At 35.0% G+C, this 15,193-nt stretch overlaps 2 protein-coding genes across 3 annotated transcripts in view; one reads left to right on the top strand and one right to left on the bottom strand.

Annotated features, from left to right (window-relative positions):
* Positions 1-15,193, top strand: part of LOC127521197 (protein phosphatase 1 regulatory subunit 3C-B-like) — a 183,682-nt gene that overhangs the window by 105,441 nt on the left and 63,048 nt on the right. The gene's annotated exons all lie outside the window — the stretch shown is intronic.
* Positions 5,919-7,751, bottom strand: ccl19b (chemokine (C-C motif) ligand 19b). Its single transcript, XM_051910289.1, has 4 exons — positions 7,573-7,751; positions 7,197-7,317; positions 6,988-7,100; positions 5,919-6,335 (listed from the first exon to the last, which is right to left on the bottom strand). Exons 1-4 carry the CDS (start codon positions 7,646-7,648, stop codon positions 6,313-6,315), a joined length of 333 nt encoding a protein of 110 aa, XP_051766249.1. The 5' UTR covers positions 7,649-7,751; the 3' UTR covers positions 5,919-6,312.

The following is a 15,193-nucleotide window of genomic DNA, read 5'->3' as shown; positions in this document are numbered from 1 at the left end:
TAAAGATGTATTTAAAACACTGTGACTACAGTGGTTCAACCTTAATGTTATGAAGCAATGAGAATACTATTTGTGCGCCAAAAAAACAAAATAACTTTATTCAACAATATCTAGTGATGGGCGATTTCAAAACACCGCTTCATGAAGCTTCGAAGCTTTACGAATCTTTTGTTTTTCAAATCACTGGTTCGCAGCGTGTATCAGACTGCCAAACTCATGCGTTCAGTGGTGAACCATTGAAATTTCGAAACACTTATGACATACTGAAGCCTCGTTTACTGAATTCACATGACTTTGGCAGTTTGATACACGCTCCGAACCACTGATTCGTAAAGCTTCGAAGCTTCATGAAGCAGTGTTTTGAAATCGCCCATCACTAGATATTGTTGAATAAAGTCATTATTTTGTTTTTTGGCACACAAAAAGTATTCTCGTCGCTTCATAACATTAAGGTTGAACCACTGTAGTCACATGAACTGTTTTAAATACGTTTTTAGTAGTTAAGTTGTTATTCACTGAAAATCTGGTTCATGAGAGAAGTAGCAAGGTTGTGAAAACCATTTGGATTGAATCAGACTGATTCAGTTCTTGAGTTCAACTCACTGACTCAAATTTCAGTCACACAAAGCTATCAAATGGCTTCTTGGAGTAGACTTGGAATATAAGTCACATGGCTTACTTTTATGATGTTTTTTTGTCATTTTGGAGCTTGACAGACCCAGTCCTCATTCACTATATTTGAAAAAGACTGGCAAGGATATTATTTAAAATACACCTCATACAGGTTGGAACAACATGAGAGTAAACAATGACAAAATTTCATTTTTAGGGTGAATTGCTCATTTAAACACCCTTTGAGAACTCTGCATGATGTACTAGTGATAACCCTGAACCTTTGCATTTGGAAATATGAGCAAATTATTGCTCTTTCAACATCGACTATTATCATAATTACAGAGGGAATATCAGAGAACGCTTAGTACTCTTTTTGTACGGCTGTTCAGCCTTCATCCAATGAGTAGAATAGCTACATGGCGCGCAAATGCGGGGGAGGAAGGTCGTAATTGGCCTGTGAATAGATTTGTCATTAAGAGGCGCGGTAGGGGAGACCCCACTCATGGTCCTCCTGTGACACATCTGCCTGATTAATAAGGTCAATAAGCCAGCTACAGAGATATTTTTGTGACCAGTTGGTGTTTTTGTCCTAAAAGTAGTGCTAATCAAAGACATTGATTCTGTATACATGAGAGAATGATTGATCACTGCCAGATTGATTATAAGTCCAATTATATCCTTGGGATAGTGTAAATTGATAGGCCATGTAAAAGAAAATCAACATTTATGGCATGTCTCCTGGTTTCATATGATACATTCTCAAGGAAAGTCAAGGGAAAACTGACACCTTTGCCACAGTAGTCTAATATGTATCTATGTATAGCCATAGCTATTCATAAATGTTAGAATATTCCGTTAGAATGTTCTGTTGAGATTGACCTTCATATAGGGAGTCCCATGCAAAGACCTTAGAAAATATGTGCAAAACTAATAGTAATTAACCTCTTATTTTCCTCTATAATTCTTGTATCATATGAAAATATGAATGTAGCACGGTTTCCAGAAAAAATATAATGCAGCACAACTGATTTCAACATTGGTAATAATAAGAAGAAATGTTTCTTGAGCAATAAATCAACATATTAGAATGATTTCTGAAGAATCATGTTACAATAGACTAAAGTATTCATGCTGAAAATTCAGCTTTACATCACAGGAATAAATTATATTTTAAAAAAATGTACTAAAATAGAAACAGTTATTTTAAATTGTAATTATATTTCACAATATTACTGTTCTTACTGTATTTTTGGTCAAATAAATGCAGCCTTTATTAGCATTAAAGGCATCTTTCAAGAACATTAAAAAACCTCTAAACTTTTGTATATAATCATCTTTAAAATATTAGGATGAGGTCATGAAGTGTCAACCTTATACTAATGTTTTTCAAGCTATTAAAATGATCCGAAACAGAACGTGCCTGCCACAGTATCTCCTACTTTATATTCTTTCTCCTGTTCTGTTTCTATTTCCTATGAAGGTATCCATCCACTAGGTTTCTCTATGAAATATTAACATGACGCGTGCAAGGGTGACTCACCTCTGAAACACAATTTATCTCTCATTTCAAACTTCTTTTCAGGAGTAGAGAGATCGTCCGTCTGGTGGAAAGTGTTGTATAGTGAAAACATTGACCCAGGGTTACCCGAATTGAGTCGAAAACAGTCTTTTATTTTGGTTCAAAATATGTCAAGTATTGCTCTGAAAGACATTTTGGTACATTAGATCAAATTCAAAGGCAGATAAGTTCAAAACTGACATAGAAATGCAAGCAAAGAAAAACAGACACTATTCTATATGAAATGCTAAGCTTAAGCTAGGATAAATCTTTAGCTGCCCTGTGATCCAATTCATTTATTAATCCATTCGATTAAAAAATGATGTGTCCCAGATTAAAGTACATAAAACGATGCAGAAGAATACAAGGCCAAAGCTACCACAGCAGCTTTTAAATGTATGGCCTTTAATACATTTAGCTGTTGGTTTAAGGGACGGCTGTCATTCTACACTGTCCTACAAAGAAGTAACAAAAAAATAAAATTGTGAAGAAGAGAAAAAAAGTATATTTTATTTTACCATAAATGCTTGTCATACATTCAACAGTACTCTTGAATCATATTTCAAAGACAATAGAAGTAATTTTGAAGAAGTGGGTCAAAAAAGCATTCTTATTGCTTTTAATATAAAACATATGTCAAATAACATGCAATTAAGTGTCTATATTACAAACAAAAACATTACATGCACTTTAGTATATTATTGCCCAAATAACTATTCTTTTTCTTCTTTTAGTATGTTAAAGGGCATACCTGTAGTGCTTAGTATAAGTAAATTGGGATTCAGCCCTGGTCTCTTGACCAGTGTGGTGCATTAGCACACATGTAGGGGGGTCCAGGAGCTGTGCTGAATGATCTGACCCCACAGGCTTCATCCATTAGCTCTAATGTGCTTCGCTAGTCCATTTAGCCTGCTAACCCCCACCCCCACTCTCTCTCTCTCTCTCTCTCTCTCTCTCTTTCACTCTCTCTCTCTTTCCCTCCGATCATTCCCTTTTCTCCATCAGACTTCTCCTCCAGGATACAGAAAGAGAAAGCAGGGCAACAGAGACCGGCTCTTTTATTCTCTCCCAGGTCTGCTGGGCACTGAGCAATTCTGAGCCTGGAAGACTGAAAGAGTGGGAGAAAGAGAAAAGACAGCAACAAAAAAGAGATTCTGAGAGGATGTTTGAGAAGCATTGACTCAACTCAAAGAGGAATGAAAGGAAAGAAGAAAAAAGGGGGGGGGGGGGATAGAATACAGAGGCTGTATAAAGGGCAGAAAAGTCAGTTGAGTCAGTGAGACAGTTCCTTTCAAATCTTAAAGGAACAGATGACCCAAAAATATCTATCTATCTATCTATCTATCTATCTATCTAATTATCTACTGTCTGTCTGTCTGTCTATCTATCTATCTATCTATCTACACTGTAAAAAATGAATGTGATTTTAACAGTAAAATATTGTAAAAACGCTACGGAAAAAAATTGTAAATAGGTTAACAGTAAGTTCCCGTACTATATACAGGGGAAAACTGTAAAAGCTCTTACCAGACATTTTATGTAATTTTCACAGTAAAATGCTGTAAATTTTACAATTTTTAGAAGTAAAAAAGAACAAATCAATGTTTAATTTACAGTCAAAAAATGTAAACTGATATTCCCACAATTCCCTGTGTGACACTCCACATTTGAAAGTATTTTGATTAAAAAATCATGTTTCTTAATAGTTTTTGTTATCAGTTATGTACATTAGGGTTTTATGTTACATATTCTGTTGTTTAATGAATGTTTATTGCATTATGTAAGTGTTGTGGGTTACCATGATGGTGTTTTGCATTTGCGTGAATGACTCTTTGTACCCTCTTTACATTAGCATATACTTCAGCTAGTGGAAAAGGTTTTTGTGCTGAACTCTGATTCTTCATGTGGCTTTCTCTTTTATCAACTGCATTATTATGGTAGTTGTCAGTATATGTTAAAGGTACAAAACAGATTTTAGTAGTAGTGTGCATTGTTGAATTTACTTGTTTACATTCAAATTTTCTTGTTTGTAAATTACAGTTTTATACTGTAAAATTCATAGTTTGTTCTGTAAATGTGTTTACAGTTTTTCTGTATTTTTTACAAAATTATTCTGGCAACCACAGCTGCCAAAATTATTTTGTAAAAACTATGGAATATTTTTTACAGTGTATCTATCATCCATCCATCCATCCATCCATCCATCCATCCATCTATCTATCTATCTATCTATCTAACTTAATTTTAATTTTTGTTTGGCCCTCAACAGAATTCAGTGATATTTCATTTCAGTAATCAGTGCATTCCATGCTGGAGGGCTGCAAAGAATTCTGTGGCATCTGGATTGTGGGTTTCTGGGTATTTCTGTGCACATTTGTATATGTGTGTATATGAGTGTTTGTGTGTACAATGCCACTGTCCATGGGGTAAAACTTTCTCCTAATCCTTCAGAAAACTGGAATCAACTGCAGCTTCATCACACAGCTGAAAGCAATGGTCTAGATTAACGCCCAGCTGATGGGATGTCACAATGTCTTCTATCACATGCACAGAGCTGATATGACCTCATATATACACAACATATTCATATAATTGTTTAAATATTGCACTCTTTAAAACAATATATAGTGTGAAAAGAACAACAAATCAAATTTGGGGGGATGGGGGGGGGGGGGTGTTCATATAGCACACTGGCATGGCTAAAAGATGCACTGCTTTCTTGTGTAGTTCATTATTTTGAAATACTTCATAATCATTGGTGAAACTACAGTATATAGAAATTATAGATACTTTAAACGCTTCATACAATCAACCATTTTAAAGGTCACTTCTGCTGCTTGAGCTCTCCATATGTGTATGCTGACTTTTACTTAGATGCAGCACATGTGTGAAAGTCAGGATCCCTTTACAGTCACAAGGACATTAGTATAACATCACTGAAAAAAAAATTCTGTTAAATTTACGGTAAAAAACGGCTGCTGTGGTTGCCAGAAATTTACCAAAAAAAAAAAATACAGATTTAACTAACATTTACTGTAAAACTTTGTGATACACTGACAACCACCAAACACAGTGGTGATGAGAATCACATGATGAATCAAAGTCCTTTTCCACAAGCTGAAAAGGACAGTGTACTAATATATAGAAGGTGCACACAGTGTCATTCACACAAACACTAAACACCATCATGGTAACACACATGACATTAAAAAAAAGCAATAAACATTAATTTAACAACATTAGATGTGACCCTAATATACATAACTGATAAGAAAAACTCAAAACTATTTCAATGAAAATATATCAAATGTGAAGTGTCACGCAGGGAATTGTGGGAATGTCAGTTTACGTTTTTCACTGTAAATTATACAATGACTTGTTCTTTTCACTTTCAAAAACTGTAAATGTAATGGTATTTTACTATAAAATTACATTAAATATACAGTTAGATCTATTACAGTTATTCACCATATAAAGTACAAAAACTTTCTGTTAACCAATTAACTGTTTTTCACCATAGCATTTTTACAGTCTTTTACCGTTAAAAACACAATCATTTTTTACAGTGTACTGTAGATCATGTGTTAGATAAAATCCCTGTAGTTACTGCCAGTATACCTTTTTAAATGGAACAAAATAATTATACAGTTATTTTGTTTTTAAGAATGATTTGTTTTAAGGTCATTGGTTAATTTTGAGATTATGTAAATGGACCAACAACAAACAAAAAAAATCATGCAAACAATTTTCATATTTAAAATGTAAAATCTTTTATTTATATTCCAAAATATAAAGAGAAAACGTAGAAAAAGAAAAACATATTTTCATTCAATGGCTCAGGAAAAACAGTAACTTTATACAATGTAGACAAAATACAAACTCAACAAATGGTGGAAATATTAGCTTAAAATCTCTTCATGTAGACCAGTGGGGGAAAGAGTTCACATTTTTTTTACAAATAGCTCATATCTTTCTATGACAGTAGATTCACACTTTGACCTGCTCTGCTAGAGTACACATGTAGTAAACCTGAGAATTAGCATTAACTATTAAGGATGAGTGTTATCAGCTATCTGTTCTAGGATCAGTGCCATACATGCACATTGTGTGAGAGAAGGCTGGACGTGTATGAATCTGATTCACTGGTGTTTCTGTTTCTTTCCTGTAAGAAAAGAGAAGAAACATGTGTTGAGTTCAAAATGTTATATTATGTTTTGTATTGTGATTTATGTTATGTTACATTGTTATGTATCATAAATGTTATGTTGTGTTCTTAATGATATTTTTTTGTGTTGTTTTCTATTTTGTTCTAAATATTACATTATGTCTTCTAAATATGTTCTAAATGTTATGTACTAAATTGCCGCGTTGTATGGTATGTGTTGTGTTTATGTTATGTTTTAAATGTTAATGTTACATTGTTATGTGTTCTAAATAAATGTTATATTATTTTTGTTATGTTATGTTCTAAATGTTATTGTTACGTTACATCTTCTAAAGGTTATGTTTTAAGTATTAAATTATGTTGCTGTGATGTTAAAAATGATGTCTTTATGCTGCTATGTTACTGTATGTTATGTTTTGTGGTGTTGTGTTCAAAATGTTATATTATGTTATGTGTTATGTCTTATGTTATGTTCTAAATGTTATTGTTACATAACATTATGTGTTCTAAATGTCATGTTGTGTTATATGATGTTGCTGGGATGTGTTCTATGTTACGTTACGTTACATATTGTGTTGTTCAAATAGAACTTAAAAGCACACATGTACAATTACTGATATTTGATGATGAAATAAATACAAACACATACCTTTCGATTTTTTGGGTTTTTGTGGTGCCAGTATTTGGTCAATCAGTTTGCTTACCCAGTTATTCTCACTGGGAAAGGGTGCACAGAGCTTCAAGCCCTTCTTTGTGACAAATCTGTGGAAATGTATTAATTTTTAAATAAGTAAAATCCAATACACCTTTGTCTGTAGAAGTTTTGAAGCATTTTGAAATGCATGTAATGAGGCTTACATAGTGGCAGGAACTCTGCAGGCTCCATCACCGGTCTGAATGGTGAAGGTCGTCACCACCCTCCGTGGGATGTGGCGGTCGCTGGTGGTTAAACAGCAATCCTCTGCCCCATCACCAAGAGCTGTGGTAGTTAAACAGTGCACAGAATGTTAATCATTAGCAATTTACATAGTCTTACCTGCTAAACAATGAAGAAATATCCAGATTTTCTTTACAGATAGTTGTATTATAAATTATTGTAAGGATATTGTAAAATAAAGTACTTGCATTCTTGTTCATATTTAACCTTCAGATATGTTCAAATCAATTTTAAAACTGATTAATTTAAACCTCTTGCATAAGGATATTGCTAAAATAATGGTAAATTTTGCCTCACCTGTTGTAGACCATAGACTGATGCTTAATATAAGCAGAGCGCCTGCCCATAATGTCATAGAGTTAGAGAACATCATGTTGTCCCTTTGTATGTGTTATTTCACCTGTGCTCAACAGATATGTGCCTCACCGGTGCATGCACTCCTTTTATATGATTCTAAACAAACTTTCACTTTCTTTATCCTTCAAGGCAACCGTTTCCTGTAAATCCATCCCTGTTAAAAAGAACCCTTTCACCTTCTTTTGTTCGAAGACGCCTGCCAGGCGAGATCATTCATCTGAAGCGAAGGGAAAGTTTCGACATGTCTTCAGGGTTTTAAAATGTGCTTATCAGTGTCACTGCCTCATGAGAAACAAATGTGGTAAAACTAAAGTCGTATTAACGTATGTCACTCTTAGCTGGAGGGAACAGGTTCACAGAAGTGGCTTTTGGACAAATTAGATGTTGCTTAAATTCCACAAAGTGATAACTCTAGTATGCATTAGCCCACTGTTAGATTTCATCTCTCTTTTAATCAGAAGTGTCCACACTGATTTTTAAGTGGATTCAAATACATAAATTAAAAAATAAGAGCTTGCAGCTCTGTATTGAATTCACATTTGCTCATAGGACTGCAACTAAAATAAAATAAATAAAATAAAAAAAACCCAAAAAAAAACCCTCAAAAAACAAGTGCATGCAGCTCTGTATTTAATTCACAATTGTTCATATGTTTTCAACTGCTCTTATCTGCATACATGTATCTGGACAATCAATGCCTGCAGTATCGGTTATGAACACACTTTGCATGTGAACATCTGATGTGATATTATACTAATTATAGTCATAATGATATGGATCATCTTTATGACTCTTTTACATAACATATTAACTTCTTTTAAAGAAACATAACTTAAAATCAAAGCTGGCAAATTCTTACTAAACCACACATTGTTTGATTGACATCACTACTAATTTGTTGGTTCGTATACTTTTTGGGTGTAGCCCAACATAGAAGCTGCAAGAACATGTATCCACTATTGCTGACAGGTAAGCAATGATTGCTGTTGGAAAATGTTTGAGAATTATTATGTAACTTAGTATTTTTTTAATAACGTTGCATACCTATATTTTATGTTACTGTAAGAATTAGCATTATTTTGTTCTACAGTTCTCTGCTGTGTTTTAAACCAGAAATAAAGAAATACTTATTTTCTGTATATTTCTAACCTGTTCAAAGCAGCTGAAGTGTGAAGCATAATATCGTTATGCACAGAGGTCTGTCTTTTGGCAATACTGGTAGTGTTATGTTTCAGGCATGCATCTACATGTGGATGCTAAATATATGCATGGAATACAGCCAGCAAAATGTCTAAAGGCCTCGGACATGTTAATTATGCAGAACTACATTTTTTTTTTTTTTTTTTTTTTTTATGGCCCCATATCCTGAAATCCTGCTCGATTAACAGCTCCTCAAAGGCTGTAGCCTCCACACGCCAGCCAGGTCTTTCATTCTGTGATGTGATCCGAGTTTAACTCATGAGCCCTAAAGAAGCGTGAAGAAGGAAACAGATGACTTTGATCCTCTACTTGAGTTCAAGCAGTTTAATTTTTTAACTACAGCTGCATTCAGTTTTCACTCATCACTTCAGGATTGTCAGGGAATGAGCCACATGCCGTGTCACTTCCTATATGACGGCTCACTTCCACCTGGGCCGGAGCAGCTTTAGCAGGTCCAGAGGTAATCAAGCTGCTTTGTCTGATAAGGAGGTGATTAGGAAATTACAGGCAATCAGGAAGGCTAGTCAAAGATTGCGATGAGCGTCTTCTCATGTTACAGCACCAAAAATGAAATTTTTTAAATATGAAATCTATAAAAAATTATATAATATAAAATACTTTGAATACATTATATATATATATATATATATTATATATATATAGTTTATTCACTATAGTTTAAAAAAAAAAAAAAGGTAATAAAATATGACAAGATCTCAGAGTTAAACACAAATTTAAAAAAATAATCTTAATTATGTCAGATAACACTTAAGCAAAACATGGTCAGGTCAAAGTGTCTGAATAATTTTTGGTTCCAAATTTTTATTAATTTTACTGGTAGTCCACTGTATGAAGAATTTTTGGATGTAATTACTTTATTTTGCTATCCTCACTTACATAAATGAACTATAGTGTCCTGCACCCACTAGTAAAAATATATCAAAAATGTCTGAATAAGTTTTGGTTTGACTATACAAACATTATTTAGCCTATATCATATCAAACACACACACACACACACACACACACACACACACAGGTTTGTTTTGCTATCAAAGTGCGGACATTCCATAGGTGTAATGGTTTTTATACATTCTGTCCCCCTACACTACACTACCCCTACCCCTAAACCTACCCATCACAGAAAACATTCTGCATTTTTACATTTTTATTAAAACATTTAGTATCTTTTTAAAGCTATTTTAAATGTGAGGACTCATGAAATGTCCTCATATTTCATGTTTACGTCGTAATACCAGTGTAATACCCATGTCATTATACAACTTTGTGTCCTCATAAATCACAAAAACGCACACACACACACACACACACACACACACACACACGTATACAGTGCCTAGAAAATCATCATAGCCCTTTGAAGTACAGTACTTTACTTGTTCTACAGCTGAAATCAAAACCAAAGTCCCTTTAAGACAAGTAATTTCACTCGGCGGCCATCTTTGAAACGCCTCTTGGGCATTCAAGTGCAACTCCTATCTCTTTGAATGGGGAAACATCAAATTCTCCAAAGCTGTTTTCCAAACTTTCGATTAAATTTCATATTTGAAATCACCAATGAAATCTAACAACAGCAGTCGCATAAATTTTGTTTCTAAACGCTCGAAGCATGACAAAAAACTATTTTTCAGGATGGATCAAGCTAATGCGCATGCGCAATCCTAAATGCGCGTCTCTTGTGTCTCATTTCGGAGGTGCGCGTCTGACTATTGGCTGAATCCCAAATGGCACCCTAAACCGGGTGTGCCTCATACATCCTGTAAAGTGAAGCTGCAGGCTCTTTGATCACCCCCTGGTGGCTTGATGCAGTACAGGTCATAAACCCCGCCCTCTCCATGTAAAGGAAAGGCACTTGAGTCAAAAAAAAAAAAAAAAAACTCCACTTCCAATAACATTTTCCGAAAAATGGTTTTGGTCATTTAAGGTAGTTGCTATCACGCTGATATACAGGTGCTGGTCATATAATTAGAATATCATCAAAAAGTTCATTTTTTTATTATAAATTATTTTTAAAAATGAAACTTTCATATATTCTAGATTCCCTACATGTAAAGTAAAACATTTCAAAAGTTGTTTTTTTTTAAATTTGATGATTAGAGCGTACAGCTCATGAAAGTCCAAAATCCAGTATTTCAGAATATTAGAATATTTCCTAAGATCAATCAAAAAATGGATTTGCAAAACAGAAAAGTTCAAGTTCTTTAAAGTATGTTCTTTTGTGCACTCAATACTTGATCGGCAGGACATATTACAGCAAATGACTTGCTCCTAGCACAAATTACTGCATCAGTGAAGTGTGGCATGGAAGTGATCAGCCTGTGGCACTGCTGAGGCACTATTGAGCCTTCAGATCATCTGTATATTGTTGGATCGACTGTTTCTCATCTTTCTCTTGAAAATATCCCATAGATTCAGGTCAGGCATGTTGGCTGGCCAATAAAGCACAGTAATATCATGGTCAGCAAACCACTTGGAAGTGGTTTTTGCACTGTGGGCAGGTGCTAAAGTCCTGCTGGAAAAGGAAATCAGCATCTCCATAAAGCTTGTCAGCAGATGGAAGCATAAAGTGCTCCAAAATCTCCTGGAAGATGGCTGCATTGACTTTGCACTTGATAAAACACAATGGACCAACACCAGCAGACGTCACGGCCCCCCCAAATCATTATTGACTTCAGAAACTTCACACTAGACTTCAAGCAGCTTGGATTCTGTGCCTCTCCAGTCTTCCTTCAGACTCTGGGACCATGATTTCAACATGAAATGCAAAATTTACTTTTATCTGAAAAGAGGACTTTCGACCACTGTTCACTGTCCAGTTCTTTTTCTCCTTAGCCCAGGTAAGATGCTTCTGACGTTGTCTCTGGTTCAGAAGTGGCTTGGTAGTCCTTTTCCTGAAGATGTCTGAGTGTGGTGACTCTTGATGCGCTGACTCCGGCTTCATTCTACTCATTGTGAAGCTCTCCCAAGTGTTTGAATTGGCTTTACTTGACAGTATTCTCAAGCTTGCGGTCATCCCTGTTGCTTGTGCACCTTTGCCTACCCAATTTCTTCCTTCCAGTCAACTTTGCATTTAATATGCTTTGATATACACTCTGTAAACAGCCACCCCATTCAGTAATGACCTTCTGTGACTTACTCTCTTTGTGGAGGGTGTCAATGATTGTCTCCTGGACCATTGCCAAGTCAGCAGTCTTCCCCATTAGTGTGGTTTCAAAGAACAAAAGATACCCGGAATTTATACTGTAGGGATGGTCATTTAATGAAACTCAAATGTAAATATTCTAATATTTTGAGATACTGGATTTTGGACTTTCATTAGCTGTACGCTCTAATCAACAAATTTAAAAAAAAAAAACTTTTGAAATGTTTTACTTTACATGTAGGGAATCTAGAATATATGAAAGTTTCATTTTTTAAAATAATTTACAATAAAAAAATGAACTTTTTCACGATATTCTAATTATATGACCAGCACCTATATATTAAATTGTTCGTTTTTATGATAAGTTTGATTTTAGCTAGCAATTTGATGTTATAGAAACGGGGCGTGTTGTTATGATTGACAGTTGTAATTGACAGCTTCTCTGAGGACTGTCGATGGGGGATTGAAGATAGATAACTAGCTATTAATTTTCGATTTCTGTGTTATTTCACACTGACAAAATGAGTTGTTCAGCAGTAAACTGTACTAACCAACCTACAGGATCTGACGGATCACTTAACTTTTTGGGTAACATTAAATGTGGGCTTTATAAGCTAATTAATAAATGTTATTAGATAAGATAACACGCCTAACATTAGCCGTGTCAGGAAAAAGCAGGTGAGCGTTATCTAGCAGTTACTAATTATTTTTATGGGTATAAAATAATAATTAGCAGGACAAAACTAATGATAGCCTACTCTAATTATTTATTTAATTATCTAATTAACATGCGCACTCAGCAGCCATTGTAAGTCCACAGGACCGAAAGTGCATAGAAGTGTGCCATTTGGGATTCAGCCCTTCTATAGGAACCGGAGCAGTGACGTGATGACTTTACCAATCGGCGATTGGCTCTTATTTAGAAGGTGGGACTTATTCCGCCTTTTTGCGCATTGCACTTTCTCCCATTTGAAACAATATGAGTGAAGCGTCTTGTGTTATTCCATAGTCTTTGTCAAAACTTTTTTAGCTTTACTTACAAATTTTGCATTACAACATCAAAGTAATGAAAGAATAAGCAACATTTCTGAAAATTAATTAAAAAAAATTAAAAAAAATGAAAAACTAGAATAACTGAATTGGAAAAGTCTTCAGTCCCCTGATTTAATACTTCATAGAGCTACCTTTTGCTTTAATTACAGCCAGTAATCTTTTTGGATATGTCTGTACTAGATTTGCACACCTAGATTAGGGAATATTTGCCCATTCTTCCTTGCAGAACTGTTCAAGTTCAGTCAGATTCCGTGATAAACTGCTCTTGTCAAGTCCATCCACATATTTTCTACCAGATTTAAGTCAGGGCTCTGACTTGGCCACTCAAAGGTGAGTTGGAAGGTGAATGACCTGCCCATCTTCAGCTGTCTAGCAGAGGGACGCAGGTTTTCCTCAAGAATTTGGATGTACTTGGCAGCATCCATTTTCCCTTCAATCCTGACCAATTGCCCAGTCCGCGCTGAAGAGAAACAACCCCACAACATAATGCTGCCCCCATCATGCTTCACAGTAGGTATGGTGTGTTTTGGGTGGTGTGCTTTTCGATGTACCATTGTTTTGGTTAGCTTTCATTTACACTGATAACAGATGTACATTTGAAAGAGATGTTTTATCTATTTTCTATCAACAGATATAGACTTGTCATAAGTTCCGAGCAAGATTTAAGAAATATTTGCGGTTGGTAATTGGCCAAAGTTGTTTAACTTGCATTAGGCTCCAATAACAAAATGTTCTGTTCGTTTGGAGGTTTAAGTCATTGTGCTCATGATGATCAACGATCAATCTTCCTTGTATAGACTCGCCTACGTCTCAAAACGTTTGTTTACACTGGAGGCTCAAATTCACTTTCCTTCAATGAACAACAGAAAAAAAAGTCAAGCCACTTCCCGCAGTCAGGTTGTGCACTTGCCAGATCTGTCTGGAATCCGTACAAGATAAACTCATTGCAGAAATCTACAGGTCTCCAGTTTGATTCTTATCATTGATGCCCTTAAGAAATGAGTTTCAAGTTAGTCACGTATACATAAATCTCACAATTATAATTAGTATGCTGGCTGGGTTAAGTTTAACAGCATTTTCTATTACAAAAGCGTTATATTTGTTCTTAATATTGAGATGAATATGCATATGTCTACAGATATAGATAAATATGAACTGACAAGGAAAATATTCACAGGGTTATGGAATGAAGCTATGTTTGCAGAAATCCCCTTTTGATTGCCAGTTAAAGTTACGTGGGAGTGCCATTTTCAAGAAGTCATCTATCAGGTATGCAAGATTTTATAGATCTTTCTCTGCAGATAAGCAGGATATTCCGAGCACACTTTGCACCCATATCACACACTGGACCTGAGGCCTGATTTTAAGCATATTCAGAAGCGCTGAAGGTATTTTTGTGATAAATAATAGCATTGGTTTGTTAAATGGAGTTTGGAAATTTACCGTCATGCTCAACAGGACGTTTCATGGATAAAATGTGTTTAATCTCTCATCTTTCCTTGTTTTGAATCTGTTCTTTATGTTTGTGTAATGAGTCTGCTATATGATATAAGAGATCTTTGTAGTTCAGGGACAAAGGACACTGGAAAGTCCGTAAGATTAGTTTGTTTATGTTTCAACCACAGGTGGTTATGGGTAATTTCTTAACATGACAGACAGGTATTTCCCACTTTGATGTAGGGCACAAAGGGGGACGTCTTTTGGTGGCCACCTTGTAGGCTTGGATAATTGTGCTTTGTAGGGGTGGAAATGTGAACGGTTTGTTTTGTTTAGCAGGTTTTTTTTTTTTTTTTTTTTTTTTTGCATTGCTGTCACGTGTAACAAACAAAATGAAACTGGTGGGGAAAGCACTGATCATTTTTAAATAAATAACCAGGAGCCTGTTTCATAAAACAAGTTTACCAAATAAGCTTATTTCAGTTAGTTGATTTGGTTCAAAATAATCAGACTAACAATAAATCAGACTAATTGAAATAAACCTGGATTCTTTGGTAAACTTGTTTTATGAAACAGGCCCCTGGTTGGGATCCTGCAATGCGATCAGAAACATCACGGGTCATTCCTACTAGAACATTTTCATGCCCTAATACATAGGATAAAATATAGAAATCATATTCATTTGTTTTCTTTTATTATTTCACTACT

This window comes from Ctenopharyngodon idella, chromosome 10, assembly GCF_019924925.1.
Source record: "Ctenopharyngodon idella isolate HZGC_01 chromosome 10, HZGC01, whole genome shotgun sequence".
In the NCBI taxonomy this organism is placed as follows: domain Eukaryota; kingdom Metazoa; phylum Chordata; class Actinopteri; order Cypriniformes; family Xenocyprididae; genus Ctenopharyngodon; species Ctenopharyngodon idella.
The sequence above is the reverse complement of the archived record's forward strand: the minus strand, read 5'-3'. Positions and strand labels throughout refer to the sequence as shown.

Excerpts from the sequence above, each read along its gene's own strand:
- ccl19b (XM_051910289.1), bottom strand. The coding sequence starts at position 7,648 with ATGATGTTCTCTAACTCTATGACATTATGGGCAGGCGCTCTGCTTATA. Across the intron at positions 7,101-7,196 it reads TGCAGAGTTCCTGCCACTAT|ATTTGTCACAAAGAAGGGCT; the intron begins GTAAGCCTCATT and ends ACATTTCCACAG. Across the intron at positions 6,336-6,987 it reads AAAACCCAAAAAATCGAAAG|GAAAGAAACAGAAACACCAG; the intron begins GTATGTGTTTGT and ends CTTTTCTTACAG.